Source organism: Quercus robur, chromosome 4 (assembly GCF_932294415.1).
Source record: "Quercus robur chromosome 4, dhQueRobu3.1, whole genome shotgun sequence".
NCBI lineage: Eukaryota > Viridiplantae > Streptophyta > Magnoliopsida > Fagales > Fagaceae > Quercus > Quercus robur.
The window spans coordinates 77,525,809-77,550,061 of record NC_065537.1 but is presented as its reverse complement, the minus strand read 5'-3'; the positions used below and the strand labels follow the sequence as shown (position 1 = coordinate 77,550,061).

General features: G+C 35.8%; 1 protein-coding gene across 3 annotated transcripts in view; it reads left to right on the top strand.

Annotated features, from left to right (window-relative positions):
* Positions 1–24,253, top strand: part of LOC126723810 (serine carboxypeptidase-like 40) — a 46,440-nt gene that overhangs the window by 4,905 nt on the left and 17,282 nt on the right. Inside the window, exons 4-7 of one of the 3 annotated variants that reach the window (XM_050427611.1) lie at positions 1,133–1,393; positions 1,879–2,090; positions 3,099–3,207; positions 3,328–3,630. The exons of the other annotated variants lie outside the window; for them this stretch is intronic. Of the exons in view, the coding sequence (XP_050283568.1) occupies positions 1,133–1,393; positions 1,879–2,090; positions 3,099–3,207; positions 3,328–3,486 (741 nt within the window). The 3' untranslated portion in view covers positions 3,487–3,630. Of the gene's footprint in view, positions 1–1,132; positions 1,394–1,878; positions 2,091–3,098; positions 3,208–3,327; positions 3,631–24,253 lie in introns of those variants that run through there. 3 annotated transcript variants of the gene reach the window in all.

Here is a 24,253-nt window from a genome sequence, read left to right as displayed (position 1 = left end):
TATCATGATGGTGAAGGAAAACATCCTTAGTATATTAGACTGTAATTAACAACATACTTCGTTTTGGTGATCATATGACTTCCAAACTTTAAAATGATTTACAAAGTGAATTGACGTTCTAGAGTACAATTAGTTATTGAAAAACTGTTTAGTAGAAGTCAATATAAACAAAAAACAGTTTATAAAGTTTGTTTGGTTTGTCAGTTTCTTTTTTCAATTTTAAAATCTGATATTCATTATTCAAGATCATTGAGATGTTTAAACTCCAAATTGTTTTTTAAACCAATTTGTAAAACACAGCGAACTGCGGATATATTCACATATGGATAAATGAGTAATTTTTTTTTTTTTGGGTTGTTTATAATTTGATAGTTACAATAAAGTAAAAGAGATTTGAACTCAGGATATTTTCGTTAGAAACACCAAAAATCTAGAAGGTACCAACTAGTTAAGTTATAAGGTTTTTAATAATAAAATAATAGAATATTGATATCTATTTTTAGAAGTAAAATGTTGATATCCTTGACTGACTAATCATAAGAATAAGGATATTCTCGTTACACATGTAGAGATAAGAGATTTAAGTCAGTTTGACTCCATGATTTCTTAAGTTACAGCTTTTACCATTTGTAAAAGAAATTTCTTAAAATATTTATAAGATATAAATACTATCAAATGAAAATTATAGATGATTTAATTATACAGATTAAAGGTCAAAATGTGTGGACGACTGGTGTTTAATTTACACAAAAATATCCACGGTTCAAATCTTTCCAACTATTGAATTGTATAAAAAAGAAAAAAAGAAAAAAAAAGAGATTAAAAATTAATTTTAAAAAAAAATGGTGAAGCAACGAGGAGATGAAGGTAAAGGTAGGGTTCTCGGCTCAAGAGGCTCAATCTTGAAATAGTTGTAGAGCAAGCCACATAATTCTAAAACTACTTATATATAGTAAGTATTATAATTTTAAAATTAGTTTATTGGTTAGCCTAGAATTATTTTGAAGCTTAACTGGTTAACATCTTTGATGTTTCTAATAGAAACATGTATTTAGGATTCAAATCTTCCTTCTATCGTAATTATAGAATTACAAAACACAAATATCTTAATGTTTTCGTTTTCATAATGCAGATTGGAAATGCAGTGATCAACGATGAAACAGATACACAAGGAATGTATGATTACCTTGAGACCCATGCAATCGTTTCAGACCGAGATGCGTATCAAATACAAAAATATTGCAACTTCTCATCCAATGCCTCCACTCAGTCTCATGAGTGCATTGCAGCCAGTGAAGCAATGTCGAAGGATATTTCCTACATTAATCTCTATAACATTTATGCTCCCTTGTGCTCCTCTTCCAATCTCACAGCTCAGCCCAAGAAAACATCTGTAAGTTGATAAATATTTTTTAGTGAGTTTGAAATGAGAAAGAATAAAACAAGAAGGGAAAATATAATAAATTAAGGAATCCAAGTTCTTAAAAAGTTTTGTAATTTTTTTTTTTTTAATTTTTTTTTTATTTTAAAATTTCCTTCATTGCATACATGCTTCTAATTAAGATCCAATGGTGCTTAAATTTTTAACCAACAAATGTGCTTTTAGCTTTAGAAGTTGTTACATGCAGCATTCATCTTGCATCAGTCTAAAAAACTTGGGTGCGTTTGTACAAGCTTGTGAAACAGCATTTTAAGTTTAAAATGAACGTTTATTAAAAGGTTATGAGGAGTCAAAGTTGCAAAACAACATTTTGAGTTTTAAAAATGCACTTTTAACACACTCATTATTTAAAAGAGATGTCATTTATAATATATCCTATTCTGACTTTTTTGCTCTTAAAAATGTAATTTACATTGTTCTGTTATTTTGTGGTGCAGATATTTAAATTTGATCCATGCAGCGAGTACTATGTATATGCTTATATGAATAGGCCTGAAGTTCAAGAAGCCCTACATGCCAATGTTACTAGACTCGCACATGACTGGGAACCATGTAGTAATGTCATACAAAAATGGGTTGATAGTCCATCAACCATCATTCCTCATTTGCAGGAGCTCATGGCCAATGGCCTTCGAGTGTGGATTTTCAGGTAAAAGTATTATTGTCATATCTTTCGTTGTTCTATATTGACACAATTAGGAATTAACCTTTATTTTTTGTTGTTGTTACTCTAATTAATTTAGAAATGTTTCCAATTCAATACTCTTATTTATTTTTTTTTAAAGACATTTAACTTGTATTTTCAATTTTGTCATTCTTTATGTCGACCAAAATGAAGTCGTATTGGAAAGCGAAAATATTATTAAAACCGATGATGGTGTTTGATGAAATTAGATAAAATGACCAAATGAAAAACAAATTAATGTTAAATGTTTGGAGAAAAAAAAAAAAAAAAAACTTAAAGAACTGAAGTGAAAACAGGTCAAAGTTAGATCATTGTAATTTGTAATTTAGCATTATTTTTATTATTACTAATTGGTTTATAAACAAATACATAGTTCATCTTTGCTAAGATCAATACTCCACCTTAATGGAAAAAAATTAACCTCTTTCATTTGCTTAATGAGTTGAGCACAAACATATTTACCTCCTTTGGATCTCTTTATTTTAGAGTAAAAGCTTTAGAATAAAGAGACCTAAAGGAGGAAGCAAAGACCAAGGTTCAAATTTTCAGAGAAAACTTCACATATATACATTTAGATTGAGTAGATTAGAGTATGATTTCTATCTCAGATATATATATATATTAAAAAAAAAAAAAAGTTGAGACCAATAGATCTTACTACTACTTGGGGTTTAATTGGTTAAAAAATGGTTACGGACCACAAACTACAATATATAGAGGAAATCAAATCCCAAATACAGGTCATCTTAACTTCAAAATCACTAGGAGTTTTGAAGAGTTAACCTTAATTTCTAGGATATTTTAGTGCTTACCACACGTTAACACGTTAACAAACAAAGAAGTTATCGATGATTTCACTGACTTTTTAAGACTTGTGGATCATATCTTGGCATCCTTATATATTCTGATCAATATATGATAATCAAAGTATATATACAAATCTCAAATGAGTCTTTATTGGATGAAATGCAGTGGTGATATTGATGGAAGGGTTCCTGTTACTTCAACAAAATACTCTATAAACAAAATGAAGCTTCCTATAAAGACTGCATGGCATCCTTGGTTCCTCACTAAAGATCAGGTATTGCATAGTTCTGTTTAACTTGAATATTTCAATACATGTTTTTGCTTCAAAAAGCTCAAAATATTCTAACATCCTTTATTCAATAGTGAAGATAACTTTTTTTTGTTGTTGTCACAGGTTGGTGGCTACACACAAGTGTATGAGGGAGACCTAACATTTGCGACAGTAAGAGAAGCAGGACATCAAGTGCCAAGCTACCAGCCTGCGAGAGCATTTTCTTTGATCAAACACTTCCTTGAAGGCAAACCACTTCCTGATATCAGTAGACATAATTAATTTCATTTTTTATCTGCATTTCATAAGTCCACATAGGCTCTAGCTAAGTTGGTTCCTTTGCCTTTGTAGTGCCAACTATGTTTGCTTTGATTATCTGCGTTTACCTAATAAAAAGTTAATAGCATGTTTCTATTTTGAGCAAAAGCCCAACTTGTTTTTACTTTTCAATCATTTAATATGTGGTCCACTTTTGTTCCAACAATTATATCACTGTTAGGGTTCATAAATGTGTTGGTGAATCCTAGTGTAGAACAAATCAAAATTAGGTTGTTTAAATAAATCTGTTTTAGGGTTGAGTCTGGGCTAGAAGCTACAAAGTTTGGATTTGTTCAAAAATGATGAATTGGTGATCTTTTACTTATATATTTTATCTTATATATATAAATAATTTATGAGTGAAACTGGTTGTTTCATCGTCAAATAAATATTTGAGGCTTTAAAATAGACAAAAATTGGACTCAATTCGGATTTCAAATGAGTGAGATGTGATCATTTGAAGTTGATACAATTTTACTATCTCTGTGTGTTTAATTGACCAAAACTTAATTCACTTGACTGGAAATTGTCTAACCAATAAATTGACTTGATATGATACGTTATTTAACCAATATTTTTCTCTATATAAACCAATTATTGTTACAAATAGAGGGTGAAATGCTCACATACAAGAGTAAATCTAAAAGCCAAACTTTCTTGAATTTAAAAGAGTTCTAAATTCCTCTCCTCAGTGTTTCTCATTATTAAGGGACTGGATTGTCTTTCTCTTCTTCCTTTGCGACCTGTCATTTCTAGAATTGAGTGTGGGTCCCATTGTTGCCTTTGTTCAGTGGGAGCTCTTTGGTGCTACCGCTGATTTCTAGGACAGACGAGAAAGAAGCACAACGGCCACGAAAGTGATTTTTGTGTTTTTTACTTTAACAGGTTAATCATTCATGTATCAAACAGCATGTCCATGTCGGTAATGGTACAATTTTTTTTTGGGTGGAATATTTAATTTTCTAATAATTTTTTTTAACATGCATTTAGTAAACAACTTAGCATTCATCTATTATAGCATATCATATGGCATTTTATAGACATATCAACTCATCGCATCATTATCGACGTCGACGTATATATCTCATCATGTCCTAAAATTCATCTAAATAGACATATCATCATCTCATCCACAATTATAATCTAACATTCATCTAGGCATGGTACACGTCCTGCGTACCCTTCATCTATCCATTTCATGCTTTATATCATGGAATAAGATATTAGATGGCATCATGTAGCATAAGGGCAGCAAGCATATCATTACAACATTCAAGGGCCGTAGGCATGGAGTATCAATCATGTTCATCATCCAAGCATTGCACATAACAAGGCATCATAAGTTCATCAAGCACATCACACTCATCGCGTATATGCATGTCCATGTTATAATGTATGACTTACATTTGATAGGCCAAGAATGTATTGACTCTTTGTGATGAATTAACAAATTAATTAACCAAGTTAATTAATTAATTCAATTAGTATGCAATACGTGTGGTAGCACAAACAAATCACCAATTAACCAAATGCAGCGGAAATTAAATTGACATAGTGATTTGTTTACGAATGGGGAAAACCTACATGGCAAAAACTCCACTGGGTGATTTTAAGGCCACCACTCCCGATAATCCACTATTATGACAACAAAAGGTTACAAGTAAAGGAATCCCAGTACCTTATACCAACCTACAGTTGAACCCTTACCCCAATACCCAATTGGATTTGTTCTGTAGCGACAATCTCTACTTTTCAATGCACGGTTCCCAGTACGTGACAATCTCTACTTTTCGATGCGTGGATTTTAGTACGTGGCTTACTCACCAACTTGAGAAAGATGTTGGCTGCAAAGTTCTTTAGTTCATCACACGATGAAGATCACAAACCTCCTTGGTTACAAAACTCTACGGTGTACAAACACATCAGCTTCAAAAAAAAAAAAAAAAGATGAATTAGGGCAAATTCTGTCTCCGGTCACAATTTGCATGAACAAAACTTTGCTTCACACTCGCGCAACCTTTGACAGCCCTTAAAATAATCCTTATATATGTATAGGGTTGTAAAAAAAGAAAGCCCAAATATATACCCACGAATTGGATGAAAATCAGAGCTGAAAAACAAGCTAGTTGTCGAGCATCGGACTTAGTAGCTCTTTAAACCTCGATAGATACTAACTGTCGAGTTTTAAAATCCAGCACTTCTTCACTTGTTTCTTGAACAGATTTGCATGGTTTTAACACTTGATCTTGAAACCTTGTTTCTTGAAACATTAAACATATCCTAGATCTACCCAATTACAAGTAAAGTGTATTTTGTCAAAGTATTAGCCAATTTACTTAAAATATTGACATATGTTCCTAACATAATTCACATATGTCCTAACAATCTCCCCCTTTGGCAATTCGTGACAAAACCACAACAAACAAATGAACATATGAGAGAAGTCATAAAACACTCAACTCATACGCACTTGTTGATTAGAATAAAATCTATCCTAACACAAACTCTTGAAAAATTTTGTAAGAAGAGAGTTTATGGTAAGAAGACTTTAGCAACTTGTATTTCTGAAACACTTTAAACAAAACTCATCACGACATCTTAGTGTGAAATAGAAATAATAGATTGCATACAATATATAAGAATCATGTGTATAAAGAGAGAAAAGAAACAACACATGGAAAGATATGTGAATAACATACATCAATATATATAAACCCAAATATAAGTACAAAGTATGTCAAATGGTCACAAGACCAATATACATGAGGTAAATGTAAAAGAAAGAAAAGAAAATACATAAAATCTCACTATATCCCTCATAGACACTCCCCCTATCACAAAAATCTCCTATGCTAACCCTCCTCCTATTTATATGACTACTCTCATATCAAAACTACTTCCTCTTTTTGTCACGAGTGACAAAGGATAAGTACATCAAGTAGACATCTCATCATCACTGGGCAAGCTAGCATCCTCATCCTCAGAAACCGGTGGAGACGGAGAAGAAGCAACAGTGAAACCACCCATAACAGCCTGTCGTCGTGCGATAAGACCAACACGGGTGTTCACCTGACACAACTCATCACTGAGTGTGTCTAGTCGAGGATCCATGTGCATAAGCTGTGCCATGATGGCCTCAAGAGTCACTCCACCTGTAGAAGACGAAGGAGTAGAGGTGGAAGGAGCAGTAGAAGTTGGAGGAGCTGTCATCTTGGTCTGTGTCCGCCTTGGGCGAAGCTAAGCCTCACTTCGTCTAATGGTAGCGGCGTCAATGGCACCCATAACGGAGAAGTGATCAGACACGGGACAGAGGACAAAAAAATGGCGAATGATCCTCGTGATAGCTGAAGGAATAATGAGCTTATCACGGGTCGCTGTATCCTAAAATGAGCTTATCACAGGTCGCTGTATCCCTATAGACATCTATAAGGGATAGGATGAAGTGAGAAGGGAAGTCGATAGAAATGTCCTCTAAGAGGGACAACAAAAACCGAGCACGAGGCTCTGTGATAGTGTTATAGTAAGACAAGGGATGAAGAATGAATGTCATCACCATGTTAAAGAATCTCAGACCTTTTGCAAAGCCTGAGCAACCAGTGTTTTGACGATCACCCTAAGATGAAGGTGTCTCACAAAAGAGAGACGAGAGTTCGTCTTTGGACATAGTCCTTAGACAATTGCAACCAGGGTAGTCAGGATGCGCTACCCTAGGAACGTGTAGTACCTCGGATATAAGATCCAGAGTAACTACAATGCGTATACCCCAAACACGAATGACAAACTAGGGTATAGAGTAATCAAATCCGTGCATATTGGAGCAAAACTCCTATATGATCACGGAAGGTCACGTGATCGAGATGCCACACAATGACTCCCAACCCCTACTGTAGATGATAGTGGGAAGGTCAGTATTAAAAAAAATCCAATAGGATGACTTTGCATTTTGAATGAATGCCTCGTTGAGAAAAGTTCTTCGAAAAGTCCTTTCAGGCTTTATCATCACGAAACTATACGTGGGAAGAAGTAGAATTAGAGGAAGAAAATGCCCCAGAACGAAGAGTGTTTTGGGACGGAGTGGAGTTTTGTTTAGGTGCCATGATGCAACTAACCGAAAGAAAGAGAGAGAGGGAGAAAGAGAGACACGCAGAAAAGCACCAAACAAATCAATATATAGGAATATAAAGAAATGAAGGTACGTATGCATGAACATGTGAGATGCAAACTTAAAAATATCATGGGCTCAGCCCAATCCAAACCTAACAGCACACATCTATAATGTATGAAAATATAGTTATAATGCAAGTGTGATGCAATGGATGACATTTAGGATCATATAAACATAACCCAACCCAAAAATTTCACCAAAACTTCATCAATTTCAAAAAACCCCAAAAATTTTCAAAAATCCCAAAATCTAGGTCATAATGCATGAAATGTATGATTAAAGGCTAGAAAAGAGATCATACTAATAAAAAATGCAATGAATAGACCGAAGAATGAGGAGGGAAGATGAAGAGGTTGAGTGAGAAGTGTTTGGGAGAGAGAAAAGTGATTTTTCCTCGAGAGAGATTGGGGAGAAATGAGAGAAAATCATGCTGAAGTGAATATATAGAAATTCATAAAGCTCGATGGATCGAGAGGTGTTGATCTTTAAAACACGTGAATTAGCTAACGAAGAGCTATCGATGATTTGTTGAGAGGTGTCCACAGCAAAAGGATCTCGATGGATCAAGAAGCTATCGAGAATCTATCAAACATCTAGAAAGTTTCTCGATGGATCAAACAGCTATCGAAAAGCTATCGAGAATGCGATAAAAAGCAGCTGAAGGGGCTTGATAGATAGCCTAATTGTCGAGAGGTGTCCAACAACTGTTGAGATTGCTTAAAAAGAGTTTTTCAAGAAGAGAAAAATACAGATATAAATGCAATCAAGCATGCTATACAACCAAAGATCCAAACAATATTTTAAGCCCTCAAAATCATCTCTCAATAAGAAAAAAATGTCAAGCTCATAGATCCAAAACACACACACACACACACTAAACAAGTCTAACCAATTTTATATTTAAAAAATAAGTTAAGACAGTTTAGTGAGCATACATTAACACAAGTATTCTTTGTGATGGTCAAATCACATTGTACCTACACATGTATCAAAAGTAACAAAGAATATTGCGTGTTGTGTGTGAAAAACATCACAAGATTGCATAAGTGCCTACATGTTATGACGATTTGAGATATGAGAAAATTAATTTAACTCACACACAATCATAATTGTTTGATGGGGACTATCACCTTCGAGGTACATCCTATAACTCTCACATCTCCTATTGTATATGCTTGCAATTAAATATAAAGCATTTTGATTTTTTTTTTCTTTTTATTTTTCTTTGCATATTTTTCTTTTAAGCAAACCATGCATGGGCATATAAGAGATAGAAAAGAAATACCTAATGATGTTAAGCATTTGACATTCCACTTTTATTATGCCGAAGCATACAAATGTCATTTCATGATTGGCGGGCAACAGTGATGAGATGGTTATTTATACCTTTCTCTTAGAATTTTCTAGTCCTTCATGTCAAAAAGAGTGATACGAGTGTTAAGCACAAGAGATTACTTAATCTTACTCATCACAAACACGAGCTATAAAGCTCACTTGCTTAGTTATGCATAGAGATGCTCATCTAAGCTACAAAAGATACAAAATTTAGAAAACTTTTTTTCAATGGCCATCCAAGGTACACAAGTACTAATGTACACAAACACACTGTTTTTGTATTTTTCTGATTTTTCATTTTTTTTTATGAAAAAAAAAATAAAGCAAAACTGAAAAAATAAATAAACAAAAACATGTTGAACAAACCAATGCATAAAACTAGAAGCAAATGCATGAGGAAGAAGCAGAAGAAGGAGAGATCAATCCATGGAAATGACACCAATGTTTTAGCGAAGGAATTCAAACCGTTTGCTATCAAGAGGTTTGGTAAACAAATCAAATTTCTAATCATCAGTGTGAATGAACTCAAGAATAAGAGTACCATCTTTGACAAGCTCCTGAATGAAGTGATGCCGAATCTCTATGTGTTTAGTTTGAGAATGTTGAACCGGATTCTTAGAGATGTTGATGGCACTGGTATTGTTGCAGTAGATGGTAAGATGCTCTTGACAAATACCGTAATCATGGAGGAGTTTTTGCATCCATAGAAGTTGGGTGCAATAGCTACTGGTAGCGATGTACTCAGCTTCTGCAGTAGATAAAGAGATGTAATTCTGCTTTTTGCTCATCTAGGAGACAAGATTATTACCCACATACCCCCCGATGTACTCTTTCTATCATCAGCATTCCTAGCCCAGTCAGTGTCAAAATATCCAGTTAAGACATTATTCGTGTCCTTACTATACCACACACCAAAGTCGGCAGTGGTTTTGACATACTTTATGATTTTTTTCAAAACAATCATATGAGACTCTTTGGAATTTGCCTGATATCTAGCATACACTCCTACACTGTAACTAATCTTAGGTCTACTAGTAGTAAGGTAAAGAAGACTACCTATTATGCTTCTATAAAGAGATGAATCTACACTTTTACCTAACAAGTTAACAGTGAGTTTAACATTTGGGCTTATAGGGGTTTTAACAGAACTAGTAGATTTCAAACCAAATTTTTTCACAAGATTTCTTGCATATTTAGATTGAGATAGGAATATACTTAAATCTTGTTGACGAATTTGCAAGCCAAGGAAATGAGCTAGCTCTCCAATCATACTCATCTCGAACTCGGCCTGCATGAGTTTTAAGAAACTATGAGCAAGTTCATCCTTAGTCGATCCAAAGATGATATCATCAACATAGACTTTAGCAACTATCAACTCACTGTCTTCCCTTTTGATGAAGAGAGTTTGATTAGCTTTTCCTCTTGTGAGCCCATGTGACACCAAGTATTGTGTGAGCCGGTCATACGAAACTCTAGGGGCTTGCTTTAAACAATAAAGTGCCTTCTTGAGGTACAAAACATGATCCGGAAAGTGTGGATCAATGAATCCTTTTGGTTGAGCCACATAGACATCTTCTTTAAGGAACCCATTCAAGAAAGCAGTCTTTATATTCATTTGGTAAAACTTGAACTTCAAGTCTAGGAGAATTCTAATGGACTTCATACGGGCTACTAGAGCAAATGTCTCATCATAATCTACTCCTTCCATTTGAGAATATCCTTGAGCTACAAGACGAGCCTTGTTACGGATCACATTACCCTCCTCATTAGTTTTATTGTGGAATATCCACTTTGTGTCAATGATGTGCTCACCTTCCAGTTTAGGTACTAGAGTCCAGAACCTGTGACAAGTAACAAGAATAAGACACAAAGTTAGCAACACATTTATCAAATGTACACTTCCTTAGTGTAAGTTCATTCATGTTTCCCACAATCATTTCAGGAGGATGATTCAATTTGATCCTAGAGGAAGGTCCTTTCTCTTCATGGGATTCAGAATCAGGTGAAGTAGATATATTTGCTGAATCTTCTACAACACTTGGAGTACTGGGAGTACTTGGAGATGCGAGCTCTGTTCAACAATTTCTTGAACTTCCTTGGGCTCGGGAGGAAGAATCTCTTTGGGGATTTCCTCACTAAATTTCTCAGAACCAGAGTCTGAAGATTAATCAATAACAACATTCATCGTTTCCATTATCCTCATGGTTCTTTTGTTGTATACTCGATAAGCCTTGCTTTTAGAGGAGTATCTTATAAATATTCCTTCATCGCTTCGGGAGTCAAATTTTCTCTATCCTTGAAAATGAAACAAGTACTTCCAAAAATTCTGAAAAACTTCACATTTGGCTTCCTTCCCTTCCATAACTCATATGGAGTCTTCTTGATACCGGGTCTAAAATACACCCTATTAACCGTATGACATGCAGTGTTAACGGCTACTCCCCACAAGTTTCTAGCCACATCCTTGTTGTGCAATATGGCTCTAGCCATCTCTTGAATAACCCTGTTCTTTCTTTCTACTACACCATTCTGTTGAGGAGTAATAGGAGCAGAGAATTCTTGAGATGTACCTGATCTCATGCAAAAGGACTCCATATGTGAGTTCTCGAATTCTTTACCATGATCACTTCGAATTCGATCAATCTTCAGGCTTTTCTTATTCTGCAATCTTGTGCACAAGGTTTCAATGTGCTCAGGAGCATTAGACTTGGATCATACGAGTATGACCCAAGTGTACCTAGTGAAGTCGTCTACTATAACTATGATGTATCTCTTTCCACCAAGAGATTCGGTTCTGGTTGGACCCATGAGATCCAGATGTAGTAGCTCCAATGGTCTGGATGTAGTGGATGTCTGAGTGCCCGAATGTTTAGCTTTTATCTGTTTTCCAAGTTGACATGGTCTACACACCACATTGCTCACTCTACTAAGCTTTGCTATCTCTAATACTGACTCATGCTTACATACAATTGAAGGATGTTTGTAACTAGCATGTCCCATCCTTTGGTGCCATAGATCTTCATTTGATAAACGAATGCTATTGCACACAATATCAACATCAGAAACCAAGCCATAACAATTGTCTAGTGTGCGAACACCACTTATAAGTTTCTTTCCAGACTTATCCATGACAACACATTTTCCCTTTGAGAATAGTACCGTGAAGTCTTGATCACATTTCTGACTTATACTCAACAGGTTTACTCTTAGATCTTCTACATATAGAACATTTGCAATGTCTGGCAATCTAGGTAGAGAGATGATTCTCTTTCCTTAAATCTGTGATTTGCTCCCATCACCAAAAGTGACATTACCACATTTCTTAGACTCGAAAACCTTGTAGAGAGATCGGTCTCCAGTCATGTGTCTTGAGCAGCCGCTATCAACGTACCATAAACATGTGTCCATCACTTTAAATGCGGACTTCATCATTAAGCACACTTCGTGCTTAGATGATAGATCAGTGGGAATAGTGTTTTCTCTCATCTACCTTTTATGAACAAAACCTTTAACTTTCACTCTTCTCAGATGAACTCCTTTACACATTTTCATTCTGAGATAGTCTAGTTTCTTCTTTGTCAAGCTGAGATCTTTTCCAATAGTCATCATAATGGAATTCAAATAACTTTTAGACTTGCATTTTTTGCTACACTCAAACAAGTAGAGATTAGAAAAACAAGATGTATTTGAAAACAAAGATCTCTTCAAGCCGGTTGCAGCCATGACAACCGGGGTCAATGAATCACATAGCAAAGATTAAATCCTAATCAGAGTGTGCATGCTTTGATACCACTTGATAGGCCAAGAATGTATTGACCCCTTGTGATGAATTTAGAAATTAATTAGCCAAGTTAATTAATTAATTCAATTAGCATGCAATGCACGTGATAGCACAAAAAAATCACCAATGAACTAAATACAACGGAAATTAAATTGACACGGTGATTTGTTTACGAATGGGAAAAACCTACACGGCAAAAACTCCATCAGGTAATTTTAAGGTCACCACTCTTGAGAATCCACTATTATCACAACAAACGGTTACAAGTAAAGGAATCTCAGTACCTTATACCAACCTACAGTTGAACCCTTACCCTAATATCCAATTGGACTTGTTCTGTAGTGACAATCTCTCCTTTTCAATGCACGGCTTCTAGTACGTGACTAACCAATTTAATGCGTGGATCCTAGTATGCGGCTTACTCACCAACTTGAGAAAGATGTTGGTTGCAAATTTTTTTAGTTCATTACACAATAAAGATCACGAAACCCCTTGGTTATAAAACCTTACGGTGTACAAGCACAGCAGTTTCTTCAAAAGAAAGATGAATTAAGGAAAATTCTATCTCCGGTTACAATTTGCATGAACAAAACTTTGCTTCACACTTGCGCAACCTTTAACGGCCCTTAAAATAATTCTTATATATGTTTAGGGTTGTGAGAAAAGAAAGCCCAAACATATACCCACGGATTGGATGAAAATCAGAGCTGAAAATCTGTTTTTCATAAACCTCGATAGATAGTTTATCTATCGAGCTAGCTATCAAACATCGGGCTTAGCAGCTCTTTAAACCTCGATAGATACTAGTTGTCGAGCTAGCTATCGAGTTTTAAAATCCAACACTTCTTCACTTGTTTCTTGGACAGATTTGCATGGCTTTAACACTTGATCTTGAAATCTTGTTTCTTGAAGCATTAAATACATCCTAGATTTATCCAATTATAAGTAAAATGCGTTTTGTCAAAAGATTAGCCAATTTACATAAAATATTGACATATGTTCCTAACATGATTCACATATGTCCTAACAACATTCACTTATCTCACTATTTCACAACACCACAACACCTATACATTAATGTATGTTCATGTTCAAGTGTTTGCACAAGCATATTAACCCTAATTCTTAATCTACTAATCAAAGCATGTAAAACATATTATACTACTACATACTAACCTAAATAAGCATAAACTAAACTACACAAACCTAAAACATGCATTTAAACTAATAAAATAGAAAGAAAACAGAAGAATGAACAATTCTAGGTTTCTAGGTTAAACATGCGTGCGCATGCAGAAGCATGCATATGCATGTTCTTGTCCTAGCTTGCTTCTAATCTACAAAGCAGTAAACCTAAACTACATAGAGGATAACCAAAACAATGGAAACATGAAAAAAAATAAAAAATAAAATAAATAAAAGAAAAGAAAAGAAATTAGTTTAGACCCTTACCTCAAACACAAGAGTTCTTGAAGCTTGATTTTGACCGTTCCCCTTGGTCAATCTACAAAACAAAATACCCAGTGAGTTAGTAAGTTTGACTAGAGGGATAAGAACCAAAATAGGTCCTAGCCAAGAAACTTTACTTTAGAATGTTTTTGAAGTAAAAAGCCTCTCTTAAATCACCTTTTTGGAATGGATTTAGTGTGTTTTGGAAAAAGGGCCCCCAAGCCTTTTATAGTGTTCAAAGAGGAGGGGTAGGGGTCTTCCTAAGTGATGAGGGATTAGTTCTACCACATTTTCCATCAAAATAATTTCTTTACATGGCTTTTTGAAACCCTAATGCGTACCCATGCGCAAGGCTGTGTATTCATGCTCGAGGCTATGTACACATGCTTAGGGTTCATGCAAAGTTTTTCTTTTCCAAAAACATCTTTCAACTAAAGAGTTCTTTTGGCTAGACCTTAGATTTGCCCTAAACTTTTCTAATAGTATCATCATTGGGGAACGATTGAACGAGGGCTCAAGTCATAAGAGGTACAAAATTAGATGTCTATACACTCCAAGAAATCTTATTGGAAAGAATTTTGTAATTTCAAACAATCTCTTAAACACTCTTTAGGTCACAAGATGAGTGAGTTAAAAACAAGTTCTTTCAATGTTAAACAACACTTGTATGTGTGTGTATATATATATATATATATACTTGTATTTTTTTGTATTAAAAATCTGTCCCCTAAGAAACAAATCCTGGCTACACCCCTGTCTTACAGGCTAATAGTCAGGCACTCAATGCTCTACCTTTCTTAATATTGCAAATGTTAGGTCTCCATCGCCCACTTGTGTATAGCCACCGACCTGTAACACCAACAAAGAACTTAGCTCTCCACTTTAATTAGACAAGGACAGATCCATTCCTTAAGAGTCGTCGTCTTTTGTCTCATACTCATCTTGTCCAATCCTCCTTTGTTTTTATTTCTTTTGTTCAATTAATGCCACAACACAGCTGTTCAATTAGTCAAGGACAAAGGCCTCGTTTTCCTATCAGAAAAGTGTAAGCAGTTATAAACATTTTTTTTTTCTTTTTAATCGGAAAAGTAAAGAAAATTATCTATACTATTATTAAGAGAACAAAACTCTTTGGTGTCTACTTTTTGTTTATTTTTAATTACTTCCAACAGTAACCTAATTTGTTTCTCAAAACAAAAACCACTAACCTAATACACATTGAAGTTGTTTAAGAGTTAAACAGATGGACACAAAGGTTACAATTCTACACCCACTAGTACAGCAGTGGAAATTAATTACTTTTCTAAACTTTATTTTTATTATTCATTATTCATTTCCTTTTTAGGAGAAACAATTTCTCTTGAAAAAAGAAAAGAAAACAAAAGTCTTCAACACGCATAAAAAGAGTAGAATGTGAGAAGCTACTATTAACTTTTATTGTGCTTTAAATTATAAAAATGATCTAAAATTTAAGTATTTGAATTTTTTTTTTTCTTATTTGCCACTATAAATTAGAGTTTTTTTTTTTTTTTTGATAAAAAAAAATGTGTTGTAATTTTGGACCATTTAAAAAAGTGGGCACCAAAAAAGTCAAAAAAACGAAGCCTTAAGAGAATAAAACTCTTTGGTGTCTACTTTTTTCCCTTCCAAAACTAACCTAATACACATTGGAGTTGTTTAGGAGTTAAACAGATGAAGGACAAAAATGTTACAATTCTGCGATAGATGGATTGAAAGTCAGGGATTGCTGTCACTGGAAGACAGAGAATATGGCCCCTGGATTCAGGCATCTCCGTATGTGGCGCCACACAAATCGGTCATCAAAGTGCTAGGATTTTTCGAGGCCAGGAGAAAACAAATGGAAAAAAGAGTCACGACAGCCACCAGGTCGGAGTCACCTGAATCTCCGATGGATGAAACTCCGGCGAATCATGAGACGGAGAGGGATTCCACGAACGTTGGAGATGGAGTTAATGTGAGTAACGGAAAAATCCCTGAACGGAAGGTAATTAAAGAGGGCAAAAATTATGGGAAAATAACTAATGAGATGCGAAGTAATGATGAGTGGGAGTTACACAAGTCGGACAACGAGGCAGGAAAAAATGAAGGAGAAGGTGTGATTAATACTAGGGCAACGCGTATTGAGAAGGGATGCGCCGTATCTCTTTTAACCCCAATCTTAAGTGATCATGTGCAGCAGCACGTGCCCCTTCCTAACCTTACTGGTAGCCCGAGTGATCAATGCTCAGAGGAAAACTCTTGTGGCAGAGTAGGCCGGACATGGAAAAGAGTCCTACGTCCAAAGCAGGGAGAGTGTAAACAAGGAAATCCATCTCTGAAACGTCCATTGGAGGCAGAGGAAGAGTTGAGTGATAAAAAGAAGAAATGTGTGGTGTCCCAAGATGAAGAGGAAGCAGACTATGGAATGGTGGAGGCTATATCACAGCCCCACCAGGCTCAATGAGTCTACTATGCTGGAATTGTCGCGGGCTTGGGAACCTGCAAACAATTCGAGAGCTTGGTGATCTAGTCCGAGCACAAGATCCTGCAGTCATGTTTTTAGCCGAAACTTGGCTAGATGAAGCTAGGCTAACAAATTTACAAGATAAACTGGGGTTTGGTGATACTTTTGGTGTTTCAAAAGTTACGAGAGGAGGGGGTTTGGCCATATTTTGGAAAAAAGATGTAGATTTACTGGTGGAGAATTCTGCACAAACATTATATTGATGTGGTCATCAATAAAGGAAAGGAGGATAGCTGGAGGTTTACGGGATTTTATGGTTTCCCAGAAACTCAGAATCATGGGGAGTCATGGAAAAAATTGAGATGGCTACAGACAAAATCGTCTCTTCCTTGGTTATGCGCTGGCGATTTTAATGAGATTACAAAGTCTCATGAAAAGTTGGGAGGCAGGCTTAGACCACATCAACAAATGCAAGATTTCTGCGACGTTCTTGATGAATGTGGTTTCATTGATCTGGGCTTTGTGGGAAACAAGTTCACATGGTACAAGAATTTCTCCAATGGACATACTATATGGGAAAGGTTGGATAGGGCAGTTGGCACACAGCCTTGGTGTAATCTTTTCCCAGCAACTAAGGTGGTTACTCTTGAATGTGGCACATCGGATCATAAACCCATTATCATTCACCCAATGGGAATTCCGGATAGGAAAAATCGTCCTTGGCGTTTTGAACAAGTTTGGCTAGAAGATGATGGTTGTCATGAAATTGTTCACTCGGTATGGAGGAGTGATGATGGGACTGCGCCTATGGACAAGGTTACAAATAAAATAAAAAAGTGCCAATCAAGTCTCAAGTGGTGGAGCAAAAAATCTTTTGGCATTGTAACACGCCAGCTGATTGAAACGAAAAAGAAGTTGAAACATGCTGAATCCGTGGCTGTACAGGGGAGAAAAGGAGAGTGTCCATCAATTGAAACATGAAATCCAAAGGCTCTTGTTAGTGGAGGAAAAGCTTTGGCAACAAAGATCAAAGTCACATTGGATAAAGTCAGGGGACAAGAACACAAGTTTCTTCCACAATAGAGCTTCCCAACGGTATAGGAGAAATAATATTCATGGGCTTTTGAATGCTAGGGGTGAGATGTGTAGTGGGGACGAAAAGGTGGCAGAACTTATGGTGGAGTATTATACAGAGCTGTTCACATCATCCCAACCTAGTGAAATTGATATGGTGTTGAATCACATTCCAAGAAAAGTAACAGACGAGATGAATGCTTTTCTTGGCCGTGGTTTCAAGAAGGAAGAAGTGGATATAGCCCTATCTCAAATGGCTCCTTTGAAAGCTCCTGAACAAGATGGTTTACCCCCAATTTTTTTCCAACATTATTGGGGAGAAATTGGTGGTGAAGTAGCTGAGGCAGTTTGCTCTTGCCTGAATTCGGGTCATATTCCAGCAGAAATTAACCACACTTACATCACCCTTGTCCCAAAGGTGAAAAGCCCAGATTAGGTATCTCAATTTCGTCCTATAGCCTTGTGTAATATTTTATATAAACTTATTTCCAAGGTGTTAGCGAATAGATTGAAAGTGATTTTACCTGATATTATATCTGAATCTCAAAGTGCTTTTCAGTCTGATAAAGCTATTTCTGATAATATACTGGTGGCTTATGAAACTCTTCATCACATGAAAACAAAGAACTCCGGCAAAATAGGTTCTATGACACTCAAACTTGACATGAGCAAGGCTTACGATAGAGTGGAGTGGGTCTTTTTGTTGAAGTTAATGGAAAAAATGGGGTTTGATAGTAAGTGGATAATGATGATCTCAGAGTGTATCAGCACAGTTTCATACTCCATACTTATCAATGGTGAACCTAAAGGAAACATTTCTCCTACAAGGGGTATACGACAAGGCGACCCCTTATCACCATATCTATTCCTCTTGTGTTCGGAAGGTCTCAATGCTCTAATCCAAAAAGCAGTGAATGAAGATAAAATAAGGGGATACTCCCTTTGCCGGTATGGGCCTAAAATCTCTCATTTATTTTTTGCTGATGATAGTTTGTTGTTTTGTCGTGCTCAGACTAGCGACATCCAAACCATCCAAGAAATCTTAGAGGTGTATGGAAAGGCTTCAGGGCAGCGGATAAACAAGGAAAAAACCACCTTGTTTTTCAGCAAGTTGGTCTCATTGGAGGTTAAAAATTCCATAAAGAACTACCTTGGGGTGCCCGAGATAAAAGAATATGAGAAGTACTTAGGCCTTCCAGCCGTGGTGGGACGAAATAGAAGGGCAAGCTTAAACTTTATAAAGGAAAGGGTGCGGGGAAAGATTCAGGGGTGGAAGGAAAAATTGTTATCACAAGCAGGGAAGGAAGTCCTCATTAAGGCCGTGGCACAAGCAATACCCACCTTCGCCATGAGTTGTTTCCGTCTACCGGTGGGCCTTTGTAAAGATATAGAGATGATGATTCGGAAATTTTGGTGGGGGCAACGAGGTGATAGACGGAAAATACATTGGAAGAATTGGGATATTTTATGCAAGCCAAAATTGGAGGGAGGTATGGGCTTCAAAGATCTATGCAAGTTCAATGAAGCCATGTTGGCCAAGCAAGTTTGGAGGTTAGTTCATGACACAAATTCCCTCTTCTATAAAGTATTCAAAGCGAAATACTTTCCGAATGGATCTATATCCGATGCAAAGGCTTCCTCGGGTTCATTTGCATGGAGGAGCATTCTTCATGCTAGGCGAATTATATCACAGGGTTCAAAATGGAGAATTGGAGATGGCTCCCAAATCATGATATACGGGTCAAACTGGCTACCTGGAGACTCCCAAGGCCGAATCTTATCTCCACCCTCCCCTGCCTTCAGGTCAGCCACTGTATCAGCCCTCATTGATCCACAATCACACACCTAGAATGACAATCTAGTTGACAGCATCTTCCTGCCCTTTGAAGCCCAAAAAATAAAAGCTATCCCGCTGTGCATCACTAATCAACCTGACTGTTTGTACTGGCCAAAGAGTAATGATGGTCTCTATACGGTTAGCTCAGGTTATCAATGGCTGTGTAGTGAAGAAAATTCTGATGCAGCGTCGGTATCAAATACAGAGAGGCATAGGAATTTCTGGAAAAAAATCTGGAAAGCTACTGTGCCTGGTAAGATAAAACAATTCTTGTGGAAAGCTTGTTCCAATGCGTTGCCGACTTTGGAGAATCTGAAGAAAAGGAGGGTTGTGAATGATGATACCTGTTTCCAATGTTCCTTAAAGGCCGAATCCTCTCTTCATGCTCTTTGGGAATGTGAGGTGTTCCGCCAAGTCTGGGACACGGATTTCAGCTGGATAAATAGATAAATTATGGCTACTGGTTCGTTTGAAAATTTACTGGAGGTTGTATACGAGAAGCCGCACCAATTGGAGGTATTTGCAGTCACGGCCTGGTTCTTGTGGATGCGACGAAACAAACTCAGGGTGAAGGAGGATGTTATTCCCCTAACCCGGGTAGTACTTGAAGCGAAGAGGTTTTTATCGCTTCACAATCCAGGAAGGACGCCAAAGCTGAAATTACCCAGGCCCACCACTACTGTGAATTGGCGACCTCCAAACCGGTGTGAATATAAAACAAATTTCGATGGCGCAATGTTTTCTGATACAGGGGAAGCTGGTATTGGGGTGGTGATTCGGAACAGAGATGGTGAAGTAATGGCGGCCCTATCTGAAAAAATACCACAGCCCACTTCTGTTACGATGTTGGAACTGCTAGCAGCTAGGCGAGCTGCCATTTTCATCCATGAAGTAGGTCTCCGCAATTCCGTCTTGGAAGGAGATTCGGAAACTGTCATCAAGGCTCTTCAAAATGGTGATAAGTTTCAGACTGCTTTTGGTCATATTTGTCGAGATACTTTATTGTATGTTAAAGCTTTGCAGAGTTTTAATTTCTCTCATACTCATAGGCAAGGTAACTGTGTAGCGGATGCTTTGGCCAAAAAAACTAGATATTGCTAATCTTTAACGGTTTGGATGGAGTCTGTTCCTCCAGACATTAGTTGTCTTGTATTGGCAGAAAAGCCACTTTCTTGATTAATGAAATTTCCCACGGAATGGATTCTCAAAAAAAAAAAATCTACTCCCACTAGTACAACAGTGGAAATTAATTACTTTTCTAAACTTTATTTTTATTATTCATTACTCATTTCCTGTTTTAGTGAAACAATTTCTCTTGAAGAAAAAGAAAAGAAAAGTGATATGAGAAGCTACCGTTAACTTGTATTTTGCTTTAAATTATAAACTTGATCTAAAGTTTAAGTATTTGAAATGTTTGTGTTTTATTTTTCCTTAAATACCACTATAACTTATATAGAGTTGTTTTTCTTTTCTTTAAAAAATAAAATAAAATTATTTTGGACCATTTAAAAAAGTGGGCACCGAATTAAAGGTCAATTTTCTTAATGAAAGTATAGAAATTCTTATAAAAAGAAAAATAGTATAGATGTTGGATTATTACTCAAGACAATTATGTGATAGAGTGTGACATATATTGTCTCTTTTATTTGGAGTCTCTTATGGGTCACACGTTGCATGTGCATTAATGTTGCCTTGCATTTTTCGTATTATTTGTAGAAGTAGTTGGAGCGGATGTGGAGATAACGAAAAAGTGTAGAAAAATGTCAAAATATTAATATTAATACTAGTGAAAAATGACATATATAAGTATAGAAAATAACAGAAAAAATGTCAAAATATTAATATTAATAGTAATGAAAAATGACAGATATCAGTATTGAAAATAACAATAAGTATAATTTTGGATAAATAGAATAAAATGACTGAAAAAAGGAAACATTTAATTGATTCTATTTAGTCTGATTATTATAGACCCCAAAAATTTTAGGATTAAAACTTATCTGCTGTTTTAGAAGTGGGATATATTAAAAATACAAGTATTTTGAGCAGTAAAAGAAAATAGAAACTATATATATATATATATATATATATATATATATATTTGTAATGGATAATATAAATTGCTAAGTGCATATAAAAGCACTTTGCTCCTTACATAAAAATATGCAAATGTTACATAATAATGAATGGAAAAATCAATCAAGACAAGGCTGTTCAAGAGACTGCCCAATCTAACCCTCCTGAATACTTATTGGTCGCAACGCACACAGTTGGTTTTAATCATTTTTTAAATCAAATATTGTAAATCTATAATTTCATTTAATATTGATCATATCATTTATAATTAGATATAACTATGATGCGTCTTGCTTTTTAATAGGAAAAAAATTGATGTCACACCAAGTAAAAATATATATAATTTTACTCTCTTTTTTGAAAATAAAAATGACGTAATATTATGTAAGTTCTTATTCTATATGCCTAGCCTTTTACTAATTTTACCTTACATGTGGTTCTCATTCATCACATATTATATATATATATATATATATATATATATGTCTTATCCTTACACATGGATATTTCTTATTGGCTGCATATAATCATATACCTATAGCTCTATCACATCTCCATTCAAACCTCTCTCTCTCATAGTTGTTATCAGCTTATTGCCATTAATATTGGGTAGAGAAAATGTAAAGGAGATGACTGGGTCCAAATTCATAGAATTAAGCTTTTTGGGTTAAGCAATGTTATATTAACTCTTCAATTAGATTCCTCCCTTACACATGGATATTTCTTATTGGCTGTATAGAATCATACACCTGTAGCTCTATCATATCTCCATCCAAACCTCTCTCTCTCTCTCATAGTTGTTATCGCCATTAATATTGGGTAGAGAAAATGTAAAGGAGACGACTGGGTCCAAATTCATAGATTTAAGCTTTTTGGGTTAAACAATGTTATAGTAACTTCTCAATTAGATTCTTCCCAATGAATTATATTCCCGAAAAATGGTAGCAGAATTAATTTATTGAGGTGTGTGATAATGTGGCAAGGTTATTAAGGTCCATTTCTCAGTTTGAGTGAGAAGGGTGCAACACGAGGTGCATATAGATAACTTTGGAAAAATACCCAAAACAAAGTAATATATTGTCAATGATGTTAGTTTAAAAAAAAAGTTTTGTGCGAGGTTCCAATGGTATTATCTCCTCAACAACCATCTCTCTAGTCCTTTGCAATTATTGTTCCCCCCTCCCTTGCCCACCCAATTCCTTTGTCACTAAGGCTGTGTTTGTTTTGGGTGAAAATCATTTCCGGAAATGCTTTTCCGGAAATGAGGCTGTTTGGTTGGTCCGGAAAATTCTATTTTCCGGAAATTGAAATCCGTTGATCGAAAAAAAAGGCCTTTGACCACAGAAATCAATTACCACTTCCATTTTCACTTCAAAGGATTTTCGGAAAAAGAGAGAGAGAGAGAGAGAGCGCGCGCGCACGCGAGAGGAGAAGACCGAGCTCCAGTCAGTTCGACGATCGCCGGCGTACTCCGAGCTCCAGTCCGCGCCGATCTCGCTAGCTCCAGTCCGACGACCGCGATCGACGCTTTGCGAGATCGCGCAGTCGATCGCAATCTCGCGAAGCGTCAATCGCGATCTCGCCTTCGCGAGATCACGCCAGATCGAGATTGCGATTGACGGCGCGATCTCGCAAAGCGTCGATCGCGATCTCGGATTGCGATCGTTGATGATTTTTTTTGGGTTGTGGCTTGTGTATCGCGATCGTTGATGATATTTTTCTGGGTTGTGGCTTGTGTTTTTCTGGATTTGTGTTTTCCTTCTTCTTTTCCAAACACCAGAAAATATTTTCCGGAAAATTTTTTGAAATGCAACCAAACACACAGAAATATTTTCCTTTTCTGGAAATTAGCATTTCCGGAAAATATGTATTTTCCGGAAAACGTTTTACAGCAACCAAACACAGCCTAATTGTTTGCCAATTGATTGTAATCTCCACCAAACACCCTTAACTGAAAATAGGGTTTAATGATTTAGTCCGCTTACCCATAAGGAAAAAAAAGAAAAAGAAAGAAAAAGAGAAAGAAACCTCTTGAAATGTGTCATATATCATTAGCTTAGTTAATAAAATAAAAGGATTATACTGTTTATCTCAAAAAAATAAATAAATAAAAGGAAAAGGAATTTACCATTTTCTACCTTTATATCATCATTATTCATTAGCATGATAAAATAAGCTGTACTTCCATTTTTAAGGGAACGTACAAATTAACGGAGGAACGTTCAAACAAATTCCAAAATTTAAGGAAGGTGCCATCGAGGTTGGGAAAATGAAGTTGTACTTCCATTTTTAAGGGAATGTTCAAATTAACGGAGGAATGTTCAAACAAATTCCAAAATTTAAGGAAGGTGCCATCGAGGTTGGGAAAATGAAGTTGTACTTCCATTTTTAAGGGAATGTTCAAATTAACGGAGGAATGTTCAAACAAATTCCAAAATTTAAGGAAGGTGCCATTGAGGTTGGGAAAATTGCATGTGTTATTAAATGACCATGTATGTGATCCACTTATATTATTTAACAAAATTGCAGTGGATTCTAGTTAGTTTAACT